Genomic DNA, 25,912 nt, shown 5'->3' on the forward strand with positions numbered 1-25,912 from the left:
ATAAACTATTTACTGTGGGTGAGTTATGCAACTGTTCTGGCTCTTTCTCTGGCCCAGAGATTCTGTAAGGTAAGAAAGGGTTAATTTGGAGTCAATGGAGGCACTGGGACAACAGCAAGTAAAATTGGAAAGATATCCTAGAAAGTGGGTACAAGATCCTGATTCTCTGCTTCATTTCTAAGTACAATTTGGAAGAGTTCACTTCCAGTTGAGGGTCTGCTTTGCCTGCCATAAAAACAAAGAGCATTCCTTTCCCTAAAGGCAAGCATCAAGTGAAGAGTGGAAAAGTAGAAACTGGCACAGTCTTACAGGTAGGCACCTGGAAAATGGTGCAGAAAATTAAATTGCATTACACGACAAATTAAAAATGAAGAATCATGAACAGTTTGTGTGTTAGCACAACTGATTTTGTTTATTTTTAAACCACCCCAAAATCCAATCATGCTCTATATACATAGGCAATACATGGGATAGCACACCAAATGTAGACAAAAAAGATAAAATATATTCTGGTTTATTTTGCTGATGATTTTCATTTTTATTCTTTTTTCGTTGTCCATCTGCTCAAGTTAATGAAGTGATCAAACCTATACAGATTCCTATGCCAATGCTACCTCACCTCCCAATCCCACGCTCTCTCTCAGGGAGGAGAATCCATCCCATTACCTCTGGGGGGTTTTGCTGAATGCTGCAATGTTCTGAGTTTCCATCAGTTCCTCTGGGCCTCATTTCTTATGGAAATTTTTTTAGTACAGAACAAGTATATCAGCACGTGTCTGCTTGAACTATATTCTATAGTTAGTAGGTAAGACCAGCTAATGCTTTGTGTTACTCAGGAAATCATAAGTAGCACTCACACACACAAATTTAAACAGAAAATAATCTTCCACGTCATTTAGAGTGTTAATTTTCTTTCTCATTTCCAGTGTCATTAATTTTGTTAAGCACTGCTGCAATTCTTTCCACTTGTCTTTATGCTCCTATTTTCTTACAAAACAGTACACTAGGCTTTCTGTATAAAACATATATATAAACATTTATATATATATATATATATATATATAAAAAACAAAGCAACCACCCCCAAAATGGATTTACAGGTATGTATTTGTCCCTCATTAGAAAATATACCGTGTATTCATCTGTTTGTGGTCCCTGAATGTCACAGCGCTGGTTATTGGGATAGGGGCACAGAGAAAGGGGAATTCTTTTCTCCTTGTTTTGCTTTAAATCACATGATAAATTTCACAAGGTGAACAAAAGCAGAGTAGCCACAGGATCCATCAGATCCTGTTTGCACACTGACACCACGTCGCTCTTGTTGCCATTGTTGCTACTCTCCAATTTGAATTCTAGTTATTACTTCCCAGGAGTTAATATATCTTTTTTTTTTTTTTCTTTTATCACATACATTCTTCCCTCACAAGCAGCTGGATGCAGGTTCAGGGAGAATGAAACACTAGAAAGTCAGAAAGATCCTGTGACTCTAGAAATTCTTACCTTGCCTTACTTTTCTGGCCCTCTTTTTCTCAAAGATGATCAATCATTTAGGAAATTATGGGTAATTTTACATAGCAACTAATCTTTAGTAACCTTTCCTTCAAAAAGATGTTTTTGGATGCTGTTTTGAGACTGGCTTTTTTCCCATTCATTGCTGGCATTAGATGCCACCCTTGCATTTTTGCATAAATACTGCTTTTTCAAGTGTAAGGCCTCTGTTATTGGTACAGATGATTCTCTGTCCTCAATATCTATTCTTTCATGAAAAACCTGGTCATTGGAACTATTTATCATTACTGAGTGTTGTGGTGGGAGAACCCCCCATACTAAATACACATCAAAATTGGGTGGTACCAAGGGAAGGGTTAAACTTCAGCCCAATTTATTTAGGTCGTGCAAAGGTGACCTTAATAAACTTCACCCCATTTTGTTTACATCATGACTTCTCAACCTAAAGACTCTGTAACTGAAAAACCCCAGATATAAAAAATGCTATTAGGATTGGGGACATATAAAAAAAAAAAAAAAGGAAAACTGTATTGAATTTAAAAAACAAAGTACTGCTTGCTGGTTTACAAAGAGTCTATAACACTGATAAAATCTTCGGAAACCAATGTGCTGCTTTTTTTTTTTTTTTCTTTTTTTTTTTCCCTCTCTCCATGCCCTTCTTTATTTTGGCTTCATCTCCACCCGGGAGTTCATATCATCCCCTTCCAGGTCATACTCTTCTACTTGGCCACTGGTCCACACCTTCATGCGGTCCGTGAGGTCGCTGGTTCTGGGTGCCAGGATGAAGTCGTAAATCAGGGCAGCGCTTGCTCCTCCAATGATTGGGCCAACCCAGAAAATCTGGAACACAAATCCAAGCAATTGCATCAGGTCTTTCTGCATTTGAAGCTCCTCTGAGTATTTTCACTGTGAAATTTTGCAGCCCGTCGACCTGAACGTTTACTTAACCATGCGGGATTAAAACCAGGAATTTGTCACCATGAGAGGTGAATAACTGTGACTATGCTGTAAAATTGTGATATTTAAAACCAGTTGTCTATTGCCAAAACATCTCTGCTACTCCATATAGAGCTGGCAGGGGAGCATAATTTCTAAAACAACAGGGCATTAGTTTCCATTCTCCTACTGAATTCCAGTCATAGGTGAATTTGAAAGTAATACTTAATGAGAACTTAATTAGGGGCTTAATTTGACACTAGATGCTTCTTAGCTGGTGATATTGCTGTGATTGAACTGGCCTGACCACTTAAGAAAATTAAAATTTAGAAGGAGAGGTAATAAAAGGAATTTTAAATTTTAGTAGAAAAGTTGATTTTGTTAGAAATAGCAAAAGATATTGACGACTTTGCAGGGCCAAAGCACTACTGAGTCTGGAAACTCTTTTATTCAGCAATATCAGTAGTTCAACACAAATTATTACATCTATCTTCCTCTGTATCTGTAAAGGATAATAATTTTCCTATTAAATTCTGAAAATATCAGCTCCTCACTTAGTTACTTCCCTTTAATGTCCTTATAATAATGCTCAAGTGGTGTAGACTGCCAAAATTTCCCCAGGGTCCTCCTTTTATGTTTTACTCTTTAGATGAAAATGGAATCTGTATCCAAAATTTTCACAACCCCATTCTATTACCACTAAATTTCCTGTGTGACCTGTGACTATGCAACTGGCTGCCAAAATCACGAGCTGGAGAATTGGAACAAGCCCCATTTTATATACTCAAGAACACATGTTCATTTACAACTTTATATCAACCTTTTTTATTGAGCTTCAGTGAAATAAGTAAATTTTTGTGAAGACCCTCATTTTAACCACATTTAAACACAAGGAATAATCTAAAATTTATAGTGTTTCCAGAGCACTTATCCTTGAAAACACAGAAGCAAACACTCAGCTTTAAGAGGATGAACATTTTATCAGCTGTTAAATATTGGATGATCTCTTTCAGTTAATAAACATGCTTAAGAATCTTTCTAAATTGGGTTTTACCAGATTAAGGAGTAGCATTTTACAAATTTAATTTAAACAATAAATAAACAGTACAGGATTCTGTGTAATAAGGCTTAAACAATTAAAATGTTTGAAATAAATAAATATAAAGTGGAATAACCAGAGAAAATCTACTGTATTACTTTAAGCACAGAGACTGAATGAGCCTGAGGACTTTTTTGTTTGCCTGAGGGTAATCAGGATGTAAAGGAGAATATTCTTTGTTAGGTGAAATGGAAATGCCAACTCTTTGACTTTGTCCTAATGATAGGTGTTGAAATGTTTCTGATCTTGTAGGTTATGTGTCTTTCAGACCCTCTTGTGAGTTAAACAAATTTACTCAACTTACCCAGTGATCTTGAAAGTTGTTGGCGATGAGCGCTGAGCCGAAAGATCTGGCTGGGTTAATTCCACAGCCGGTGTAATCAATCTAGGAGGCAGAGAGAGAACCACAGGTGAGGCACAGATGAAGCTTCCCCATCATCTCACTGGCCCACCCCGAGGTGGGAGAGGGCAGATATAACCTCTGAGGGCTAAAACTTACAGCCAGAAGATGGCCCAAGGCAACGGAGAGACCGATGGCCAAAGGTGCCGATCCCGAGACGTCGTTCCTTCTCCGGTCTGTGGTGGCCAGGACACACAGCACCAGCTGGAAGGTGGCAATGATTTCAATTCCCAGCCCTTGGCCTGCATGGATTCCTTCTGAAAGCTGCATGGAGGCAAGAAGGAAAATGTTATTTCATATTCCTGCATGACTTCATGCAGTGTAACAAAGTTCTGAGGTATCTATTTCTTCAACATGAACCTGAACATCCATTTCCCTCCTGGGGTTCCTTTTGCTTAACAGGGGGAAAAAGAGGGAGAGATAGAAAAAATTGAAGAGAAGTTAGTTTTGAAACACTGCCTGCTGTACTCAAGCCTAGGCATAAGCAGTTGTTTGTGTTTTTTTGAGTGGCTACTGAGGTGAACGCTCAGCCACTGGGCACAGTGAGAGTGGAATTATCTATGTGTGAGAAACAAACCAGCCAGAGAGTCACCTCCAGCAGAGTTTACTTTTCAGAAGTGAACTGTGGTGCCTCAGGACAGTCACTCATTGCTTCAAGAACTTCCACATTAATATTAAGATATTACTGTTCCACCTAGACTGTAAATTAATATGCCCCAGGAAATACCCTGAGATTTCCACGGAGTTTATGGGGGACTGCTAGATGTGACAGAAGACCAAAAGTATGTAAAACATCTCTAGATATTAACATTTACTTAATGTATCTCTAATTTGCACAGATAATGGTGTAGTCAGTGGAGATGAGATCCATTCACCTGATGAAATGAAGGAGACCATTTGAAAGCTCTGTCTTTTCTTTTAATGGATCTCATTTGACTACAAAGAGCTTAGACACCTAACTCACAGCTGAGCTACTTTTTGGTGCCTTAGACTCAAACTGAAGCTCATTTAACTTCTTTAAGATACATTAAAAAAAATCCCGAGTTAAGGAATCCAAAGGGGCTGATGGGAGTGCTTGAATTTCCCGCTGAAGTGGATTATCTAGAAAAACTGAAACTGTCAGAGATAAATATTCCAATGGAATTATTAGCCATGAAATCAGCAGAGATTCTTGTAAGTGCTGTAGAGCATATTGAAACCATGGTGATTCACTTAAATGGACACTACAGAGCAGAAATGCTGTCATATTTCAGGAGTACTGCTAAAATTTTGTTCCTAACAGGAAACCATGGAGGTAAACCATTTGATGTTAAAACAAGTTTTGAGTTCTGCTTTTAATTGCTGTATTCAGTGGTGTCTCCATTAAGTCAAGGCAAGTCTGTTACTGAGCTGAATAACTTGATGTTAAGCAGAAATAACTCACTTGTATGGATGGGATGAAACGTGAGCTTGGCCAAAGGCCAGAGAACTGAGAATGAGACTCAGAGTAGGAAGCAAACTCTGCAAAACTTGTATTAATTTGTGCTATCAGTGGGTTATCACATCTGTCAGAGCCCCTGCATTAAAAACTGCTGGGTTATTCGTGGCAAAAAACATAATTACATGTTGTTGTGACCTGTCCAGAACAATGAAACCACGGGAAATCCTGCTGTTAATCTGATTTTGTGGTTTATGCCCTAATTTCCCCAAAGCTAATATTTAAAAAAACCTTAAAACTTCTAGGTGACAAACTGAACTATTTCACCTTCCACAGGTGCTGTTCACATTTCTTGTTTCTTCTCTGTAGCAAAGTTTAATATAAAATTCCTAAGCAATGAAAAAAATTCATTTGAGTCTTTCCTCAGCATAAATCTGATTTTTAAATCCTGCTATTCTGAAACACTGATAATGTATTTTTATAGCTTATTCTTTAACATGCAGGAGTGATATCCTCTGAACTGGAAGTAGTTTATTCACGAATAGAAGGGAATTCTGGTTGAAAGGATGGGTATTTTGGTTCCTTCAGCATCCACAGAGTAGAAACTGAACTCCATTAATGAAACCTTTATCATTATTAGGATTTATACGTGAGAAGTGTGATCTGACATAAATGCATCTAAACAAGATACACTGAAATTTTTAGATCTAGAAATTCTTGCTTGATATCTCTGAATTAATATTCTGTTGCTTTTGTAAGTTTTAAAAATAAGCAAATTTTTTTCACAGTAGAAACTGTGGCATTTTTGTCTCTCAACAAATAAGGCTTCCAATGTGCTTCCTTGTATCAAAACTAATTTAAGACTCTGGACTCTGTACCCTCTGGAAAATCTTATCTCACGTTTGGAAGGCCAAATGTCCAAACTTAAAAGCCAGGTAGCAAATAAGTGACTGATGTGCACATGGCCAAAAGCAGATAAGAAACCAAATTCTTTTCAATCATAATGCAACCCCAGAGAACCCAGAGCTGAGGTCTGACAAATCAATGTTAGCATTTGACAAAGCCTTGACATTTTAAAATATTAAACGCTGGCCAGCCATTGGGCTTTCCCTTCATTTGAAGGGCTTCTATAAAAGACAATAAGAGCAAAATTATTCTTTAAAAACCTGTGATAATCCTTATCTTCGAGAGGAGGAAATCATATTCTTCCTTTCCCTCCAGGAAAAACACATCCTACAGCTGACGTGGCTTGAGGTCATTCTCCCTGCTAATCAACACTCATTGATGGGCTGAGTGGGATCAAAGAAAACCTGGAAATATCATAGGAAACCTTTTGCTTTCCTCCAGCCATGTAATTTTACACAGCCTGCCAGAAACATTAAGATTCTACTGTGAGAGCAAGGACTCCGGGCCATGCTCCAAAATGGGACAAACCCAGGCAAACCTTGGATGTCCTGCTTTGTTGGGGCCTGTGGATCTGCAGTGTGTAGGTGTAGGATAACAGAATATTTATTTGCCTTCTTATCAGAGGTAAATTTTCACTGCAGCATCAGCCTGGGCCATCTATGGTACGTGTGGAATAGCACCAGTGTTCACCATCCCAAGCACACCCCAGAAAAGCTTTAGAAAGGGAAGAGGAAAGTACATTTCCTTCTGTCAAGTTTACATTTTAACTTGTGCATATTTACATTTACATTGTGCATATTCATATTTACATTGTGCATATTTTTATATTTTTATATTTTTATATTTTTATATTTTTATATTTTTATATTTTTATATTTTTATATTTTTGTATTTTTATATTTTTATGTTTATATTATAATCCTCATTCACAGAGGATTTGCAATTCTTACCCATATAACATTTTGCACCTTTTGAATCTGCTCTTTTAAGCTCTTGACAGAACCAAGGAGGCACAACCAACATGGGTTTGTCATCCTCTTCTTGTATTTTCTTTATGTTATTCAGATTTTTAAGGAAAGTTTGAACTTTTGTGGAAGATTTTGTAGAATACCAGACTCCAGAAGCTTCAATGGTGTCTAAAGCTTAATCTGAATTTAGTAGGAAGTTGTACCACACTTTAGAGAACTGACTAAAAAATCAACAGCTGTTCTTAACATCTGCCATTCTGTTGCTGAGAATATCCAAAATACAAGGTGTCCAATATCTCTGGTTCCTAAACAGACAAAATAATGCTTTGAAACGTGACACAGCCACTTCTAGTGCAGTGTTGGGGTGAAGAGGACCCTCTCCAGTGACCTGTACCCACACTGCAATGCCTTTTTCCCTGCACTGATACCTCTTAGCAGTGGTCACAGGGTGTGCGGACTGACACTGCATCTGTCCTTGATGCATCTGCTGGGAAATCTTTGACACCTTCTCTTTGCAGTCCAATAATCCTCATTAAGGTAACAGAAAAACTGTCAGAGGGCAGAGAACAGCACAGAAACTCCCTGAGGTTTTCAGGCTTCAGATCTGGGACACTTGAGGAGTGGATTGAGAGCTTTAAGGAGCCAAACATGCTCTAAGGGGTTAAATGAAACACACAAGCCCGTATTCATCTCCAAGAGAGTCTACATAGGCTTCTTTTCCTTTTTTGTTCACATGAATAATTCCACTCAACTTCATTTCTAATGTCAGTGTTTTGACAGCAGAAGCACCAGAAACACACATAAGAAATGGGCTGAATCACTGGCAAGATGGGAGAGTTGTCTGTGGACACGTTTTTATGATCAGCTGAATCAATCTTGGCTGCAGCAGCTTGCAGTGAGTAATTCCCACTCTACCTCACTGCTCCCTGAGAAGAAGCAGAACATGCAGACACCCCAAGGGACGTGCATGCTCCTGTGAGCTGAATTCCACCATTCTCAGCCTTAACAATCCCATGATTAATATTTTTATGATTTTCTGATTTTTCCCTCTCAGTTCACTGTGAATCTGAACAAGGTCATGGAATAAAAATCTACCAGAATTCAGTAAGTGAACAGAAGTCACATCTTATTCAGAAAACTCCTGAGATGCACCTGATTGGAAACTAAGGAAGCACTGAAGGCACAGTGGCTCAAGAGACATTCAAATGAAGAACATTAAACCCCCCAAAAAATTATCTAGACATGAACATGAGAGCAATTAGTTGAGAAGAACACCTGCTTTATATCTTGGGAAATGGGCAGTGGCCACATCACTTCCAGCTCTCCATAACATCACACAGGAGATGGGAACTACAGAATTTGTTTCCCAGAAGTGCCCTTAACTGCCACGTTTAGCTGACTGCCTCCCACAGCAATCATTTGGGCAAATTAATGGCATGTTTTCTTTCCTTTTGAATTTTTTTTTAATTTTTTTTTTTTTTTATGACAGGATATTTATGAGTTGTCCGCCTTCGGAAGAGAAACGGGGACAGGAAATTAAAGTGGCCCAAGGTAAACCCCACTGTGTACTTCTCCAGTGGCTTCATATTTTTCTCATTACCAGAGAAAGTATATCAAGTTCAAACCTGTTTCCCGTTATATGGATAAGACACTTTGTTATGCAAGGTGGTTCCATCACGTGGGATGGGCTGAGCTCCATCTCATCCAACAAACCCTCAGCCCTGGACTGGAGCTTCCTTTCATATAACAGGGATTAGTTTCTCATTGTTCCAGAAAAAAAAAAAATTAAAAAAAGAGGACTCTGGTATTGCAAAAGTCTATTTTTCAGTAGGGGAATGTCAGCTTTCCCCATTCTTATATAAAACCAGAGCAAGCCCTGTCTGCTGGTGTGGTTTGGAGGAAGAAAATTTAAGCCACAGCATTTAAAATGGCTGGGACTTCTCTTCCTTGCATGTCCTCACCATCTCACCTAAATTATTACCTTTTGTCTGCCTTGGCATTTTTCTTAAAATTACCTTTTTATTAAAGTAAATTCTTGCCGTCTTACAGCATTTTTTTCCTATAGCTTAAAATTTCCCTTCTTTGACGTTTCTTATTTTACTGAATAAGGAAAACTCTTCACAATAGCTTAGATGGTTCATTTTCTCTTCTTCCCCCTCCTCTTTTGAAATATTAATCATTCTTTTTTATGCCAACTAGCTATTTAAGTGTGTGGCTGGCAAAGTTCTTTAATGGGATGTTCTACAAATGTAATCTCAGAAATTCATCTCCCTACTTCCCTCCAAACCACATCCCACTGTCTTGCTTGTCATTTTGTTTGACTTTTCTCACTCTTTCAGCTCCAACTCAGTCATTAAAAGAACTTGATGATTTCCATATTGATAACATACCTTTATTCTCCTGGAAGTCTATCCCACATCTCCATAGCTATAAACCTTGAGTCACAGTCAGAATTGATTCAGAAATTCATCCCTGGCTGTTTAACTACAGTTATTCACTTCTATTTAACAGTATCACTGTGAAATTGATGTTTCTGTACCCATTAATTGAATATTAGGGATTCAGGGAGTACAAAAGTCTCATTTCTTTAGTAAGGAGAGACAGGCAAAGATCTAAAGAGTTTCACTTAAAATTATACGACAGGAGGACTCAGAAGCTGCTTATAAATTAGCTTTGGATTGTATCCTACATCAACAATGGAAGCATTCAGCAGAACCTGGGGACAAAACACATTGTCCTCTGCTAGATTATCCTTCCTATAAATACAGCCTTAAGAGCTCTAAAGGGGACTCATTCAATTCCCAAAGCAGAAATCATATTTTCCGTTCCTCAGGCAGCAGACACCCTCCAGGAACCAGGCCCAGCTCCCTCCTCCCACCCTCTGCAGGCCGAGGAGAAGCTATCCAGGGCTTTGTGTTGGAGTGCCATGGAGAGAAAGAGGGGAGAATGATTATTGTATTAAACCAGAGCACATAAAATTCATGTGTCAGACCAAGATAGGCAGTAAAAGTTCCTCTACAGGACTTGTTTTTAGCACAGCTGGTCAGACACAGACAATTTTTTTTTTTTTTACAATTTTACTTTTTTGATGTGCCTCTGGGAAAGTTGCTTGGGATAAACTTTTTTTTTTTCTTGTTGTTAAATGTTGCTGCTGAGAAATAAACAACTTCTATTCAGAGGATGAGGAATTGTGAGGTTTTGTATTTTTTTTCCTTTACCCAGCAACACCCAAGCAAATAGTTAATTTTCTGTAATAGTTGAAGCACTCATTTATACCACAGAGCTTTTTATTATCTCCTCTATTACCAGCCCAGAAGGATATAGCATTTCAGTGGGGAATTTTGGGCATATGTGAATTTTGAGCCAAATAGAATCATCCTTTTTATGTTGTTACTGGAATAACACCTGGATCTGCACAAACCTCACTTTATGGCTGTTGGCAATTCCACCAAAGTAATATTCATTTTATATTTCTAGACAAACTCCAGCAAATCTGTGAAGTTCTCAAAATTTATGAGCCATAAATAAGCATTGAACACTTGGCATTTCCATGGGGTTAAAAACCAGCTCTGAGCCTGAGCAACGCATTTCAGGAATTGGGGGAACAATTCCAGCTCCTCCATTTCTCCACCTTTCTCATCAAGAAAGAAATCCTAACAAAGGAATGAGAAGGGGCCAAACCTGACCTTACCCACTGCAAGCCCTCAGGAGGAGTTGTGTGTGTAAATGTGCAAGGAAGCATGCCACATTTCTGCCCTGAAAGCCTCCATTGACTCCACTTGGCGCAGAACTAGCCTGGAAAAGTTGAGTTTTCTGTGACACCTCCCAGTGGTTCCTAGAGAGGGGATGCACAGGACTCGTCCAGGATTTCTTTACTCCCTTCTAGTCTAGGAGTTGTGCCTTGCAGAGCTCTCAGGCCACATTTTTATACCCTCCTGCTGTTTATAGTTTCCTCCAGGATGCCTGTCAGGCTCTGTATATTTAATTTAACAGGTTGATGTTGTGCCTCAGCCTCAGATCTCCTCAGTTCAAGGAAGCTGCAGCAGTCAAACACCAGCCCCGGCTCTGGATGCCAGGAAGATCAGCATTTCCCCATCAATTACACATTAATAGATACTCAGGGCTCGGAATGTTCCCAGCCAGGCCAGAAAAACCTCCAGGAGACAATTGTGGTACCAGGTAAAGACCCCTCTGCTATTGAATTCTTTCCATTAAGCTGGAGAATGGACAAATAAGCAAAAATGTACTGCTGCCCTAAAGAAAACAGGCATTTCCTCTGGAGACAAGCAGAAAATTTTTCAGGGGCTATCTTTTCTTCCTTTAGTACTTTTGATATGCTTTAAAAATGCTTCACTTAAAAATATCTATACAGATAGTGACAGTTTTTAGGATTCTCTGATTAAAGAAATGGTATTCTCAGCTCCCTGAAGGTTTACATTAACTGCTAAAACCCACGAGCCCTGCTGCAAAAACATAGATTTTTTTTTTCTTATCATTGCACCAATTTAACCAGATTTAATCATATTCATTCTCTTGCTGTGGGCATTTCCATTTGTTCTCGGGCTGTGGTCCTGGCCATGGCAGATCTTGCTTCAGAACCCACACCCATTATTAGATTTTTTTTTTTTTTTACTTTCCAATTAATTTAGATTAAAAATTTAAATTTGGATTTACCTCATCTGAAGAATCTTTCTGTCCATCTGTCTCTGATGTGTGAGTGTGTTTGGGGGTGTGCAAACACATAACACACAGAACACCCAAATATATTTGGTGTAATCAGAGAACTCTGTGGAAAGGAAACCAATTTGAATGGTTTATTTGCCACTCAGGAAGGCTGGTGGCAAAATGAATTTTACTTAAATCTTACTTAGTCTGACTGTTGATCTAACACAGAAAAGAAATCATTCCCTGAAAATCCCACTCCACTTGTATTACAATATTAACTAACCAACCAAATTAATAATATTTTTACATCCATGGCGACTCACTGTTTTAAACACTTCTGTGCATCCTTTTCAGGAATTTATACCATTTCTAAGTAGAAATAAGTGAAGAAAACTTTTAGTTTGAGGCCTGCAGATCATTTCCAAATGCTCATCCTTGGATCCACTGGCACAAAACCCGCTTTGATCTTCTCTGTTCTAGCACAAAAGGACAGGGCTGCAGGAGGATGAGCTCTCCTTGTCCCAGAAAAGCTGTGCTGCTGCATCCCTCCAAAATCCTGGGATATGGCTCGATTATTGGAGAGGCGCTAAGCAAATCCTCATGGAAATGGAAATCAGATAAAAAGCTCTGAGATCTGCGATAAGGATTCGAGCCATAACCCCAGATTCTCTGGGGGATGGGTGATAGCCATCAGGTTTACGTCTCAGCCCAGATGTTTCTGCTGTCACTGTGTGAACCCATTAAAAAGAGGCCGAGACCGTGGCCAGTTCTGAGCAGGTGCCTTTCCTGTGTCCCACCTGCCCTGCCTGGGGCCCCTCAGGACAATGCTGGCAAGCCTTGAAAGCCCTCTGCTGCAAAAACTGACGGTGAACAATGAGCTATTGTTGTGGCAGTCTTTGTTAAGAAATAAAAATCCCAGATCTATGTCATGTACTGGAACCATTTTGCTCATTACAAAAATGCAGCTTGTGAATGTTGGAGTCCTCCAGCATGCAGAAGCAAGGCTGTCAGAAGAAGCCTAATCTGGATCAAAAATAGGCAGGGCAGAGGGCAGAGACAGGGAGAATTAAGCTTCTCACTATCCTAGATTTGAGAAAGGCACAAAATATTTTCTTCATTGAAAAAAAAACAAAATAAGTTATCCAAGGATTTTTCAATAAGCACTAAAGGTCAGGATCTCAGCTGCGTGTCTCGTCCGTCCAGCAGCACCTCTGGAGCTGCAATTTTCCACAGTGACTCAGAGGAAAAGCAGCATCACTTACTCAATTGTCCCCTCACACTGTCAAGCTCTCCGTTTATTTTGGATGTTCTTCCAACTGGAGCTGGCTTTGTTTAATTGGAGGTTGGAGAACGGGCTCGAAGGGCGCGGGCACGAGGAGCCAGGGAAATCACAAGGCAAACACTGAGTCACCCAGGGCAACCAGGCAAGTCCTGCTCCCCATGGTGAGAAGGCACTGGTGGGCACCAAATGTGGGGAGTGTGGTGATTCCCCATGAGGAATCCCCTCTGAAACAAGTTTCTAAAGGATGGGAAGGATCCAATGGGGAGTATCAGGATAAACATTTCAGTGCTGGCCCACAAACACCAGCAAAAGGTGTGGCAGGTCTCAACTACATGAAAGGGAATTCCCACTGCTGGTGCAACATTATGTTTGCACTGGAAATGCAAATTGGGAATTTATCGGGAGAAAATTCACCAGCATGGATGCCCTAGAGGTAAGACCATCTGCAGATGACAAGGATCTTATCACATCATATGCTCCACTATCTTGGGAACAAAAGATTCTTCATTTTCCCCAAGTAGCAGAATTAGACTGGAACATGTAGACAGTAAAGGAAAGAAAACCTAAAAATCTCCAGCATTCAGGTTCCAATTTGCTCTGATGCTGCTGGATCCCAATCCAGCTCAGTGGGAGTAGTTATGGAAAAAGGACTGATTCCCATCCCTGGAAGTGTCCAAGGCCAGGTTGGACAGGGCAGCTTGGGACAGTGGAAGGTGTCCCTGCCCATGGCAGGGGTTGGATCTTTAGGGTCTCTTCCAACCCAAGCTATTCCATGATTCTGTGGTGCGCCTTTGGTGAGGCTGGAAGGTCAAAGCAGCAGATGCTGGCCTGGCATGAGGAGTCAAAGACAGCAAAAACCTCCTTTTTCCCCGCCCTTGAGCAATGCAGAGCTGGACACGGGGAGTTTATCCCCGAAGGACATGGTGTGCACCACCTGTGCCACGGCTGATCCTGACGTGGGCAGCCCCAGGGAGCAGCAGAGACACAGCCCAGCCAGTCACAGCAGAAATTCAAAGGGCGTTCCAGCAACAAGCAAATCTCCGTGCTCCAGGAATGGCATCCACATGAATATTCACCTGTCTTAAAATGACCTCTGAATCCACTGACCACAGATCTCCTCTGGCTTTTCCAGAGAGCTCCTTAGTTACACAAACAACATTTATCAGTTCACTGGGTGTTTTCTAAACTCAAGGCCTCCTATTTGTTATTCTTGGTTGTTTTTCTTTTCTCTTTATCTACCCGAGCAACGTTACCTTCAGGTCTGTTTTTCTTGACTACAATTTTTGATCCACTTATAACTTTTAAAATAATATCTTTCATCATAAACTCAAAGTAAGAGTTTTCAAATAGTTTCCAAATTATAGCCCTGAGAGTTTGGGGACACATTTGCTGGCACTCTCATCACTATGCCAAAACACAGAAAACTATGAAATTGTGAAAATTGTGAAATTGTGAAAATTGTGAAGTGGTGTCTGCATTTGTCACAAAATTCTAATTATTTATCTATACCTATATATTTAGCTCAGACTATTTTATATATCTACATATATCTATATATATCTATATATATCTATATATATCTATATATATATATATCTACAGATAGATGGATAGACAAATAGATACACAAATATGAAATAACCTGAGCTAAAGAAATTTTCTGACCATGTTTTTAAGAGTTTGCTAAAAGTTCTCCAGATGAACATTGTTCAACAGCAAATATTTTGTTACTTTACAGCACAGAAGTCTCTTCTCTCCTGTCTTTCCTGCTTGAGCTCTTTGTTGGTCATTAACTGCCTGTGCTGAGTAGTTTGTTCCATTATCTAAACTCCAGATCTGTCCTCACCAGACAATAGCCAGCTCTGCTGGCAGATGAGTGCATTTTGGATCTGGTATTCTCTATTCTTACAGCTTTACCTAATGGAAATTTGTAATGTGTAGTAATCCAACTTTCAAAAAAAAAAAAAAAAAAGATACAAGATGATGTAAGGAAAAATATTTAAATTTTTAGAAGAGCAAACACACTGCATACTCCTCTTCCAGCTTCTCCAATTCTCAAAGTTTTTACTTTGGAGCCCACACCACTACTAAAATATATTGGAAGTTAAGTGTCTTAAAAGGATTCAGTAATCTAAATACATCTCTGAGCGTTGTCCAAAATGTCTTACTTGGGACCAGCCAAAGTAACTAAAAATATGTCTGTTGACTTAAGCACAGTTTGGATCAAAATCCTAATGTGTGGCTGGTTTACTTGTCTTGGTGTAAACCAGACATTAATACTGAACATGTTAAAGGAACATCCTGCATTTTCATCCTCCATTCTTCCTTCTCAGGTTTGCACTGTCTATGGCTGGTTTTGTGCTTCATTTGATTGTGTTTCCTTTTTTCCTTTTGTGCAATGAAAAAGACTTGGATTTATCCCGCTTAATTTTGGATTCTTAGCCGAGGTTTGTAAGCCTGGAGCCCCAGCATGGCAAAGAGCAGCTGGGTGTCTCTGGAAGCAACTCAACAGATCCAGAGGTCGAAGTGCCTCTCTTTGTCCCTCATTCCCTGAGGATTAGAGAGCAGCCAGTGGAAATGGGTTCTCAGCTTGGTGCCCCAGTGCAGGACCTGCAGCCAGGCAGGAGAAACCCAAGTTCAGGCATGCAACCCCACCCAGTATCCAGTGGGAGCCCTGGATGGCCACCCACCCCATCACACACTGCCCCCACCACATTTTTCCTGTAAAAAACACATTTTCAAGAGCACAGCAGGGTCAGAACAGAGGACAAAGCCACACACGTCCAGACCCTCTTCCCAAACATGCAGCACTCTCTATTCCTATTCTGAACAGGGAATCCACACCTCATTATCTACAAGAAGAGAGAGCAGCTAGCAGGGATGCCATCTCTGAGCCTCCCCTTCTTGTCCTCAGGTTAAAAATCATAATAAAAGCAACTCTGTGGTTCCTCCTCGCCAGCTCTTTGCTGGAGGAGGCACCTCAGTGCTGTGGATCCAGGATGTGCCCATGGAGATCAGCCCTGCACGAGCACAGCCCCTCTGCTGCTGCTGCTCCCCCCCGCCTTGGGCTCAGACCCAGCTCCCCCTCAGCCCTCCCCAGGCACTCCAGGCTTGTCACTGGGAAATGAATGGATTTGCTTTCCTTTCCTTTTCTTTCCTTTCCTCTCTCTCAAAGCAGAAGAACAGCTGCTGCCCCCATTATCCCCAGGGGGGTCTCCCCACTGCTCTTCCAGCCAGAACATTTGTAAGTGGATGTGAAAGAAAAAAGAAACAAATATCTGAATATTTTCCTGAATATTCAAATCTTCAGATATTCAAATATTCGAATATTCAAATATTTCCTGAATTTACAAATATCTGAATATTTTCCACAACAAACAGTGAGACCAGAGCTTTTAGAAACTATATTCTCTGTTATTCCACTGCACAGAAATTGCTGATTGATTTATAAAATTTATATGATGGAGACTTAACCCTGCCTGGTTTTGCCTTTGTAACTTGAGTTACTGACTGAGGAGCACAAACAGCTTCACCCCCCTTCACAAAAGGCCAGGTTTAGAGCTTTGGTTAGAGGAAGGAACCAGTCATCAGGATTTTATGGAAGCAAAAGGGAAAAGCCAAGCTTAAGTGCTACCAAAACCAGACCTCCCGTGTTTAATGGCAGTTGGACCTCTCGAGGAAACCACTTGGGCAGACACCCTGTCCCATGTGTTTGAGCTGTTCCCTCTGTCAGTGGTTTCAGAGGAAAAGATCAAGTATCACACTCGCAGCCAGAACCTTCTGGAGTCAATAAAATTATTTGCTCTTCTTCCCCAAAATGTTTTGAGTTAGCCCATCAAAATTTCCGAAGCGCTGGCAGGATGGAATAGCTGCAGGCACCAGGAGAGAGGGAGGTGAGCAGCCAATTCATCAGGGTGAATGACACTGAGCTGCCCAACCATCACCTCAATATCAGATTTTACTCTGTTTTGAAAACTTGACTCATGTTCTGAATTAAATGTAATGTCAAATTACAGTATGCAAAACCATATTGCTGGTTTGCCTAAGTTATTTCAGAAGAGATGTTGCATTTGCAGTTTTATGTCCCAAATACTCTTGTGACTACAAATGGGCTGAAGATTTCAAATTAGCTCAGTTTACAAACTGCAGTCAGGAATATTTTGAAACAAAGAGGCCAAAGAAAATATGTAAAATACTTGTTCTTAAGAGATCAGGTCAAGTGAGTGACCAGAAAGAATTTCCATTTATAGCACTGTGCGTCCTGCAGTGGCTGTAGCACTGCCTCTGACAGTGGGATGATTTCAAGTTTAGAAGTGTATTTACCCTTTTTTCTCTCCTATTATTCTGCAACAAAAACAGCAAAATGACATTTTGAGGAGGAGGAGTTGTGGCCAGGCAGTTTTTAGGCAGTGTGATGTGAGCATCTGGCTGGGAGAGAGCTGGAACCTGCACCCCAGTTACCTGCAGCTGCCTCACGTTTTTCCACCAGTTTATACATGAGAATTCAGGATTTGTCCAATTTTTGCCTAGAAATGCACAGAAAGGGCAGCTGGGATTCTGCCAGGCTGGATCTGAGCACTCTGCCTAATGCAACAGGTACTGCTCACACCTTTGGGGATGGGATTTCTCCTGCTTCACACCTCTCTCTGCTCCCATGGGTTTTCACTGCAGTCATCACCAGTATACACAAACCATTAATTAAGTACTGAAAATTAATCACACTCACAGAAGGCGAAACAACACTGCTGTATGCACATTAATCAACATGCCACCTTAGAGACCCTCAGAACCACTACAGGTCATAAAACTGCCGGTGATTTCAGCGTTAAATTGGCATCAAAATCCACCTTTCAGCAACTTGGGTGTACAAAACTGAACACAAGCAAAACTGATCCCGACCAGAATGTCCTAAAGCTACAAAATGAGGGTGGGGAGGAAGCACCATCCCTATGACATCCTGGTTATCAGTCAGGACTGGATCCTCTCCTACAATAAACAGTCGCGCTCTCTGAGGTCACCAGCACCAACAGAACCCCCACATCTTTAGTAAATTGCAGCTGCTACATTTCTACTCTAAAAAAAAAAAAAAAAATAAAATAAAGGAGGAATTCAAAGTTTCTACTTACAGCATTAAGCCCCAGGGAGTTTCTTGGGAGAGAGGAGGTGACTCCTGAGAGGATGGCAGTGGCCACCACTGCCCCCAGGCACTGGGCGAGGATGTACATGAGTGCCTTGAAGATGCTGATCTGGCAGCTGAGCAGCAGCCCCAGGGTGACAGCTGGGTTCAGGTGTGCCCCACTGATGTGGCCCACGCTCTGAGCCATGGTAGCAATGGATAACCCAAAAGCCAGAGAAACCTTCACGTTGTCCTGAGACCTCGTTGATGTTTTGTTGGCCACCACGGGGAACTGGAAGCCCAGAGCAGAGCCAATGCTGATAAAAATGAAAAGGCTCATGGCCAGGAACTCAGCCACCACTGCCCTCCAGAATATTTTCTTTCTGAATTCGCTAGCCATCTTTCCTCTTTCTCTCTCCCCTCCTCACTTTCCCTTCTCCCTCCGTCCCTTCCTTTGCCTGATATTTTCTCTTAGAGGTCTGAAGAGAAATCTGGAGGAAAAATACAGTCCTTGGATTATTTATAGGGCTTTGGGTGGTCTGTAGGAGGGAAGGGGTGTTGCACAAAAGGAGGAAAGAACATCTACATAGATGCTGACTGCTAGATTGATGTAAGACACTGTTTGCCTGCCAAAGTTTTTTTCTTCCTTTTTTTTTTTTTTTTTTTTTCTTTCCTTTTCCCCTCCCTTAACGGCGTTCGGTCTCTGCCGCCGTTTTTAAGAGGCTTTTTAAAATTCTTGGAAAAATCTTTAGGAGAGCCTTAGGAATTTCAGCCTCACTTCTTTAACTCCTGTGTCATCTTTCAGCGTGTGGATATCGGGATGAAAGCTTTGATGGGATTTCTGTCTGGAGCTGAAACAGAAAGCAAAGTTATCAGAGCAGGCTGGTAAGTTATTCACGCTCAGCTTCAGCGGCAGCAGATAACAGCTGAAAGTAGTAAATAAGACTGACAGCTAAATCCACACTCCAGAGGCTTCAGTAGCTCTGTTTCTTTTGAAAAAAAAAAAGGTAGAAATGTCCCTTCTGCTGGCTCTGTGGACTCGGAGATGTTTTGGATGCCAAGTCTGGCGGCTGTACGGACACTCTTGGATTTACACAGCTCACACGAGCTGGTGCTCACTCGTGAGGGATCATTTTTAATCTCTGTGTAAATCTGCCACAACACTGTGGTAAGCTGGAAGCTTTAAATGCATGTCATTTGGATGCCAAGGATGATTTTTATTTTAATTTATTGTTTCAAATTTATGTATTTTCTTCACTTTTCTGCTTCCAAGCACGGAGGTGTCTCGGGGTTTCCCCAGCCTGACTGGGAGGAGAAAAGCCAATTTGGGGGCTCCCTAGCCCAGGTGCCATCTCTCACCACCCTGCTGAAGGTCAGCTCAGCTGTCCTGGCTGTCTCCAGGGAGACTCTGCTGCTGCTGAGCCGCAGGACTGGCCAGACAGAGGGGACAGCAAGGGAGAAGGGAAATTACATGCTTGGTTTTGCAGACAAAATGAACCTCCCGGCAGTGCCAGAGCCTCTCGGAGCAAAAGGTCCCAGTGCCTGGCTTTGCCTCGGCAGGGCTGGGACACACAGATTAACCCCTGAGCTCTCAGATCCCTGCCTGCTCTGCAGCCGGGGGTGCCTGCAGCTGGAAATCCCAGAGTCTGCTCTGCCTTCAAACCAAGGAAAATCTGCTCCAGAGGGAGGAGGTAACTCCCCAGGCACAGCTCTTGAAGGATGGGTGTTTAAAAGCAGCCTGCTTCTCTGCCTCCTCTTTTTTCTCTTCTTTCTTTAATGCGCTGGTAACGTCTTCTGAATTGTTTTTAAATTAATTCAAGGCTTTTTTCATGGGGACAATATGCCAGGAAGAAGGAAAAAATTGAGCACACACCTGGATAGTATTAGACAGCCAATAAGGGGGGGTTTAAAATATATTTGGTTTTCAAAAGATGATTCAGTGACAGAGCTGAAAACAGTTTCAATAAAAGCCCAGATGTCTGCAGCTTGACATACCCAAGTTCTTATTCTTTCTAGGCATCAGATGTTCTTGATTTTTCACATAGCCAATTTTATTTCCTTTTTATTTTATGATACTCTTACACAACAGGACTGCACCAGTGAACAAGGAAAAAGTAAAGAGTGGGACTTCAATGAGGAACAAAGTGACAGACAAATCAAAAATCAAATTTTGCGAAATAGCGGAATGCAGTGGAATTTTAATATAAGATACAGTTGATTGTAGTTGTATCCTGTCCAATGGAACTTTTTATTTACTGCAAACACTATCTGAGACAAAGATCTCCAGTGACCAGCTTCCCTGGTCCTTCCTTCCTTCCCTGGGTGCCCAAGACCCAGGCAGGACATGCATCACACACCTCAGGGAAGTGAGACAGCAGAGCTCTGTGTTTGCAAGAGTTTCCATGTGTCCCAAATCGGCCTCTGAGGGATGGAGCTGCCCAGATAGCCACCCTTGCCCGCAGGAAACTCCCTCTTTACTCACCTCTTCCTACAATTAGGAACTGGATGACCAAGCCACCTCTGTATCAGTACTGATAAGGTGAGGAAGAACGTCTCCAAGGAAAACTTTCAGAAGGTAGGAAAATAGGCTGGGGAAGTACTGCAAAATGCTCCCCTGATTTCTGCAGTCTCCTCTTGGCATCCCTGACTGGCCTCTGCCACAGACAGGACCCCAGGAAAGCCAGACCTTTATGTGAGGAACACAAACATTAAATGTACGTCAAGACGAGAAGGTTGGGCACCACCTTGGTGTTGGTCACCTCACTCTTGCATTTTCTGGGACTCTCCATTTGTCTTTTCATAAATGCTACCAACCTCTCCTGTTATATTTTGGAACACACTTGGTGCCACAGTAAATCAACAAAATGGTCATTCAGACAGAAAAGGAAAAAAAAAAAAATCTGAAATGAATTAAAGAAAACCACAGGGAATGCCCACAAATAAAAGAGAAGAGACAGACTTTTGCTGTACATAGAAAAACCACCAAGTGAAGAAACAGAAAGGGATGGCAACAAAAGAACAAATATTCTGCACAAATAGAGGGAATTGTGGACAAATTAAATTATACAATAGTGTGAGTGTAAAAGGGAAAAAGAAGAGAGAAAATGTGAGTAGAAAAAGCACACATCAGTTGGACTTCTTCAGAAATGTCCACCACAACACAAATCTAACTGGTGCCCAGGGCACTTTGTCACTTTTCCAAAAACCAAGCTCCATCCCATGTAACTCAGGCTGATGGCAAAGACCCCAGTGCTTGGTAAAGTAAACAACGTACACTCAGACCCCAAAACCACCAGAAGCTCAAAAAAAGGGGCAAAATCCAATGTCCTGCATATCAGATAATCTGGGGTTTGTGCAGACAGCTTTTCTGAGCATGGTTTTAGCTTTTCCACCACACGTGAAGGTTGTGGTGGTATAAGTTGTTGGGTTTTTTGTGTTTGGATTGAAGGCGCTTGAGACGGTAGTTTATGTTTGGACTCAAGTGTTTATTATTTGTTATTAAAAAATAGTTCTACTATTGTGAGTTTGGCAGCTTTTTATTAGAAGGCACAAAACGGCCAACAATCTCTTGTTCCAAGGTCTTTTAAGACTAAACTATCCAATTAAGAACTGACACCTGGATTATTTTCCCTTTTAACCCAATAACTGATCCCACAGAGCTGCAATGGGGACTTTTCTGCCCAGCTACAAAATGCCACCCAAACCCATGGAGAAGGAGGAAAAAGCATGAAGAAGAAACTCAGGACAACATCTTATGCCTTTTATCTTGTTTCCATCTACAACATACCAAAAATCCTGAAACCTAAATTTCTCTCCAAGTGATACACCTACACTACTTCACAAAGGTGAAGTTGGGATTTTTCTAGAAATGGAGATGATTGCCAAACTTAAGTCAGTGTTTAGGACAGGCAATTAAGAACAGATCTGTTGGAAACAAGAAAAAGGAATTTTTTATCTGAGGGTAGTTTCTTCACATTAGACTTAGACCAGAGTATTCCCAACCCCTCTTTGATTTAGCTACACTAGAGACAGCTGAGTGAAAAATCAAGCTCAGAGGAATGGGTTTTTCACTGCCAAGATCTCAGGGCTGACTCCTTTATTGTGTGAAACAAATCCAATTGTGGAGGGCTGAAGCACAAACGTCCCTCAACATTTCATTCAGAAAACAAATGTACTTGTTGAAGTGTAGGCTTTGTTCTGGGATCCCACCCACCCATCAGATTGTGCAGAATCTCTGCTTTTTGAGCAAGAAACAAATGTCAGTAACTTCAAATTTGGTCTTGGCTAACATGAAATCTCCGGGAATTTCCCTCTTAGGTGAAGGAACAGTCAAAGGCTAAGGGCAGAAGGAAGGAACATAAGTCCAACAGTCAAATGATTGGAAGAACCAGGGAAAGTTCAGCAAAATGCAATTACTCATCTTTTGAGAAGAATTAGTTATGCTGTGACCCTGCCAGACGAGTGTTTTAGCAGGCAAGCAGCAGTTCTGTGAAAGCTTCTTTACCTCCAGTTTCAGAGATGACACAAATTCCCACTTCTGCCCATGGGCTTTCACCCCTCTGAGCCATCACCACTCTCACCACAACGGAGGACAGCAAAGCCATGGAGCAGGGAGGAACCAGGGAATCCATGTATCCTGCCTAAAACAGCTCAGAAATAGGGGGGATTTGAGCACTGATGGGTGGAATGAAAACATACAGAAAGTTGTAGTTCACAGGTGGAGTCTCCTGTAAGAATAACACAAACTTCAACAGATTTGCACCAATACTCAGGAGCTGCTTCCTGGGCTCAAATCAATTTTGGATAAAAGCAGAACCCCTCCATACTGCTGATGCAAAAAGTACAGGGTGGAAATTGAGAAAAGGTAAAGATGTGTGGAGATTTCTCTGCAGCAGCTGCCTGATCACAACCAACACCTGTCAGTGTGAGCAAACTGGGAGAGGCTTCGGACTGAATCCCTGATTTAACTCTCCTAAAGCTGGGGACACCAGGATATTTCACACACTTCCCCCTCTCCAGAGGATTCACTACCAGCCAGTCTCAGCACCCACGTGTGCTCCATCTGCCAGCTGATGAAAATTCTCTCCTGAGCTGCTCAGCTGGATTTGCTCCCTGAGTGATGATCCAATTTGGTTTTGATTTAGTCTCAACCCTGTCAGGGGTGTCTGAGACATGAGAGGGGAGGAGGAGAGGGAAAGAGCACACAGGTGCCACTTGCAGGGGGCAGCCAGGAGTGGGGGAAGCCTCACCCCTGGGGAGACTTGGCCTGGCAATACTTCACATGGGGCAGTCAGTAGGAGACACTGTGGAAGGGCTTCTCCAACCAGGTCATGAAAAGGTCTTTGGTGGCACCAAAGGATGGGTCTTTGGTTCCATCAATGGGTGGCAAAGAAAGGTTGGACTGGGCCAATGGTCTCTGCTGTCCCTGGGGCTTGCTGCTGTTTTTTGGCCAATTTTCTCCCTCCTTTGCCCTGCCCTCCTGGCTCTCCTAACCTGGCTGACGCTCCTCACCCTCGTGCCTGTCCTACCTCCCTGTATCACTGACAAATTCCCTGCTGTAGCACCATGGGGTTTAGATGGTGGTTGCTGCTCCCTATATCTTATTTCCCAATGAGCATTTCCTGGGTAAGCATTCAGGAAAAGCGGTCAAGTCCATACACACCACACTCAGCATGGTAAGCTCAGTGAGGAGTGGCAGAAGGGCATTTTATATCAGTTCCCGTCACTATAGGACACGAAAGAACACAAGTGCACACTGCTGCTCTCAAGGTGAAGAAAAAAGGCAAGTTTATTTTCTGATTTTAACATTTATAGTTTTCCAAAAGTGACAGTGGATTGGAGGGTGACAGTGCCACCTCTCCAATGACACTGGGCAAACCAACAGTCCACCAAATTTCTCTTCTTCCATAAAAGAATGCAAAACAATTGGTTATTGACAGAAAGTGTGTGAGAAAGTTCGTTACAAGAATGTAAACATCAGAAAGCTTAAAAAAATCTTAAAAAATCAGGGTGACAAGTTCCAGCAAGGTTTATTTCAGCATGCCGAAGGCGAACAAGGGACAAAAGACAAAGACCAAGTGCTGTGCACAAGCTTATGGTAGGGCACCGGTGTGGTACAAAGGGCAGGGCAAAGGGCAGCAATCTGTACGGGGGGATGAGGGATGAATAATTGGGGTGGGCAGCATCAACTGGCCAAAGGGGAAAGTAATCTGATGTAGATTGGCAATAGCGCTGCAGAGCACCATGAGGAAGTCCTTTCTGTCTGCCCAGGTGGGGAAAGACTCTATGGCAAGTCTCTCCAAGGCAAGGCTTTGGGGATTTCCCTCAGGGGGGAAGATTCAGAGGATTCCACACCCTGCCACTTTGCCTCTGCATCCTCACCTGGCCTGCATTCAACCCTCCCTCCCCGACCCAGACTGTTGGGATCTTTAGCTTGTCAGAGTGACCCTGAGATGTGTCAGAAAGTCTCTTTTCCCAGCCCAGCGCTTGAAGAAGGAGTCAGAGCTCTTAATTTCTCGCTCTCAAGGTTGTTTATTGTATCTTATCTATAAAATTCTTTCTCCTGTCCTGCCAGGGTCAGCTCAGCAAGACAGTCCAAGGCACTCTGCCTGCTCCCAGGGCAGTGTTATGTCTTTATACTAAAAGCTACCTGTACAATGTTTGCAATTACTTTCCAATACCTGCCACCTATATTAGACAGTGAGCTTCTACTCTAAACCAATCTAAAAGTGCCAACATCACAGCAGAAGATGGAGGCCAAGAAGAAGAAGGAGAAAGGCTGGACACACCCAGTTCCCTCCATCTTGCCCCCCTGAAAATCCCCAGTCTAAAAACCCCAAAATCTACTTTTTCACCTTGTGATAAATCCATTATCATTCTACTTAATTTGTCATGGCCTGCAGATCTTCATCTAAGGTTAATAATTTGCTCCATGGGTCATAATCAAACGCACAGGGGCATCTTGGGCTCTGTGCCAGGGTCTCTGAGCCACCTGGCAGGGGTCTGGGCTGCTCAGGACAGACAGAGGGATGTCCTGGGTCTTGACACCAGCCCATCACTGCCATCCTCACCACGACTCTGTCCAGGGTCCTGCATCTCCTGTCTGAGCGCCAATGACGGCATGTGCGGCCGTCACCGCGGGAGCCGCGGCCATGAGTATCACAGACATCTTTTCATGAAAAATCCTTTCCTTAGGAATTTTCCTCTTGAGAAGCTGAGAGGCCTCAAGAACAAAATGTAAAAAATTATTATCTGCTGCTGTGGAATGCAAGAGGTGCATCTGTGATTGGTCTCATAGAGTTGTTTCTAATTAATGGCCAATCACAGTCAGCTGGCTTGGACTCTCTGTCTGAGACAGAAGCTCTCGTTATCATTCTTTTTTTTTCTATTCTTAGCTAGCCTTCTGATGAAACTTTTTCTTCTATTCTTTTAGTATAGTTTTAATGTAATATATATAATAAAATAATAAATCAAGCTTTCTAAAACATGGAGTCAGATCCTCGTCTCTTCCCTCATCCAAGAACCCCTGTGAACACTGTCACACATGAGGCCACACAGGCCACCTGGACACCCACAGCTCTTCCCTGATCGGCTGGTGGGAATGCCCTCTTTTGC

General features: G+C 41.9%; 1 protein-coding gene across 1 annotated transcript; it reads right to left on the reverse strand.

Moving 5' to 3' along the window:
* Positions 1 to 385: 385 nt before the first annotated feature.
* On the reverse strand, positions 386 to 18,801 carry AQP1 (aquaporin 1 (Colton blood group)). Its single transcript, XM_059482402.1, has 4 exons — positions 18,309 to 18,801; positions 4,044 to 4,208; positions 3,849 to 3,929; positions 386 to 2,349 (listed from the first exon to the last, which is right to left on the reverse strand). The coding sequence occupies exons 1-4, from the start codon at positions 18,696 to 18,698 to the stop codon at positions 2,170 to 2,172; spliced, it is 816 nt and encodes a 271-aa protein (XP_059338385.1). The 5' UTR covers positions 18,699 to 18,801; the 3' UTR covers positions 386 to 2,169.
* Positions 18,802 to 25,912: the final 7,111 nt, after the last annotated feature.

The sequence above is a fragment of the Ammospiza nelsoni genome, chromosome 1, assembly GCF_027579445.1.
Source record: "Ammospiza nelsoni isolate bAmmNel1 chromosome 1, bAmmNel1.pri, whole genome shotgun sequence".
Lineage (NCBI taxonomy): Eukaryota > Metazoa > Chordata > Aves > Passeriformes > Passerellidae > Ammospiza > Ammospiza nelsoni.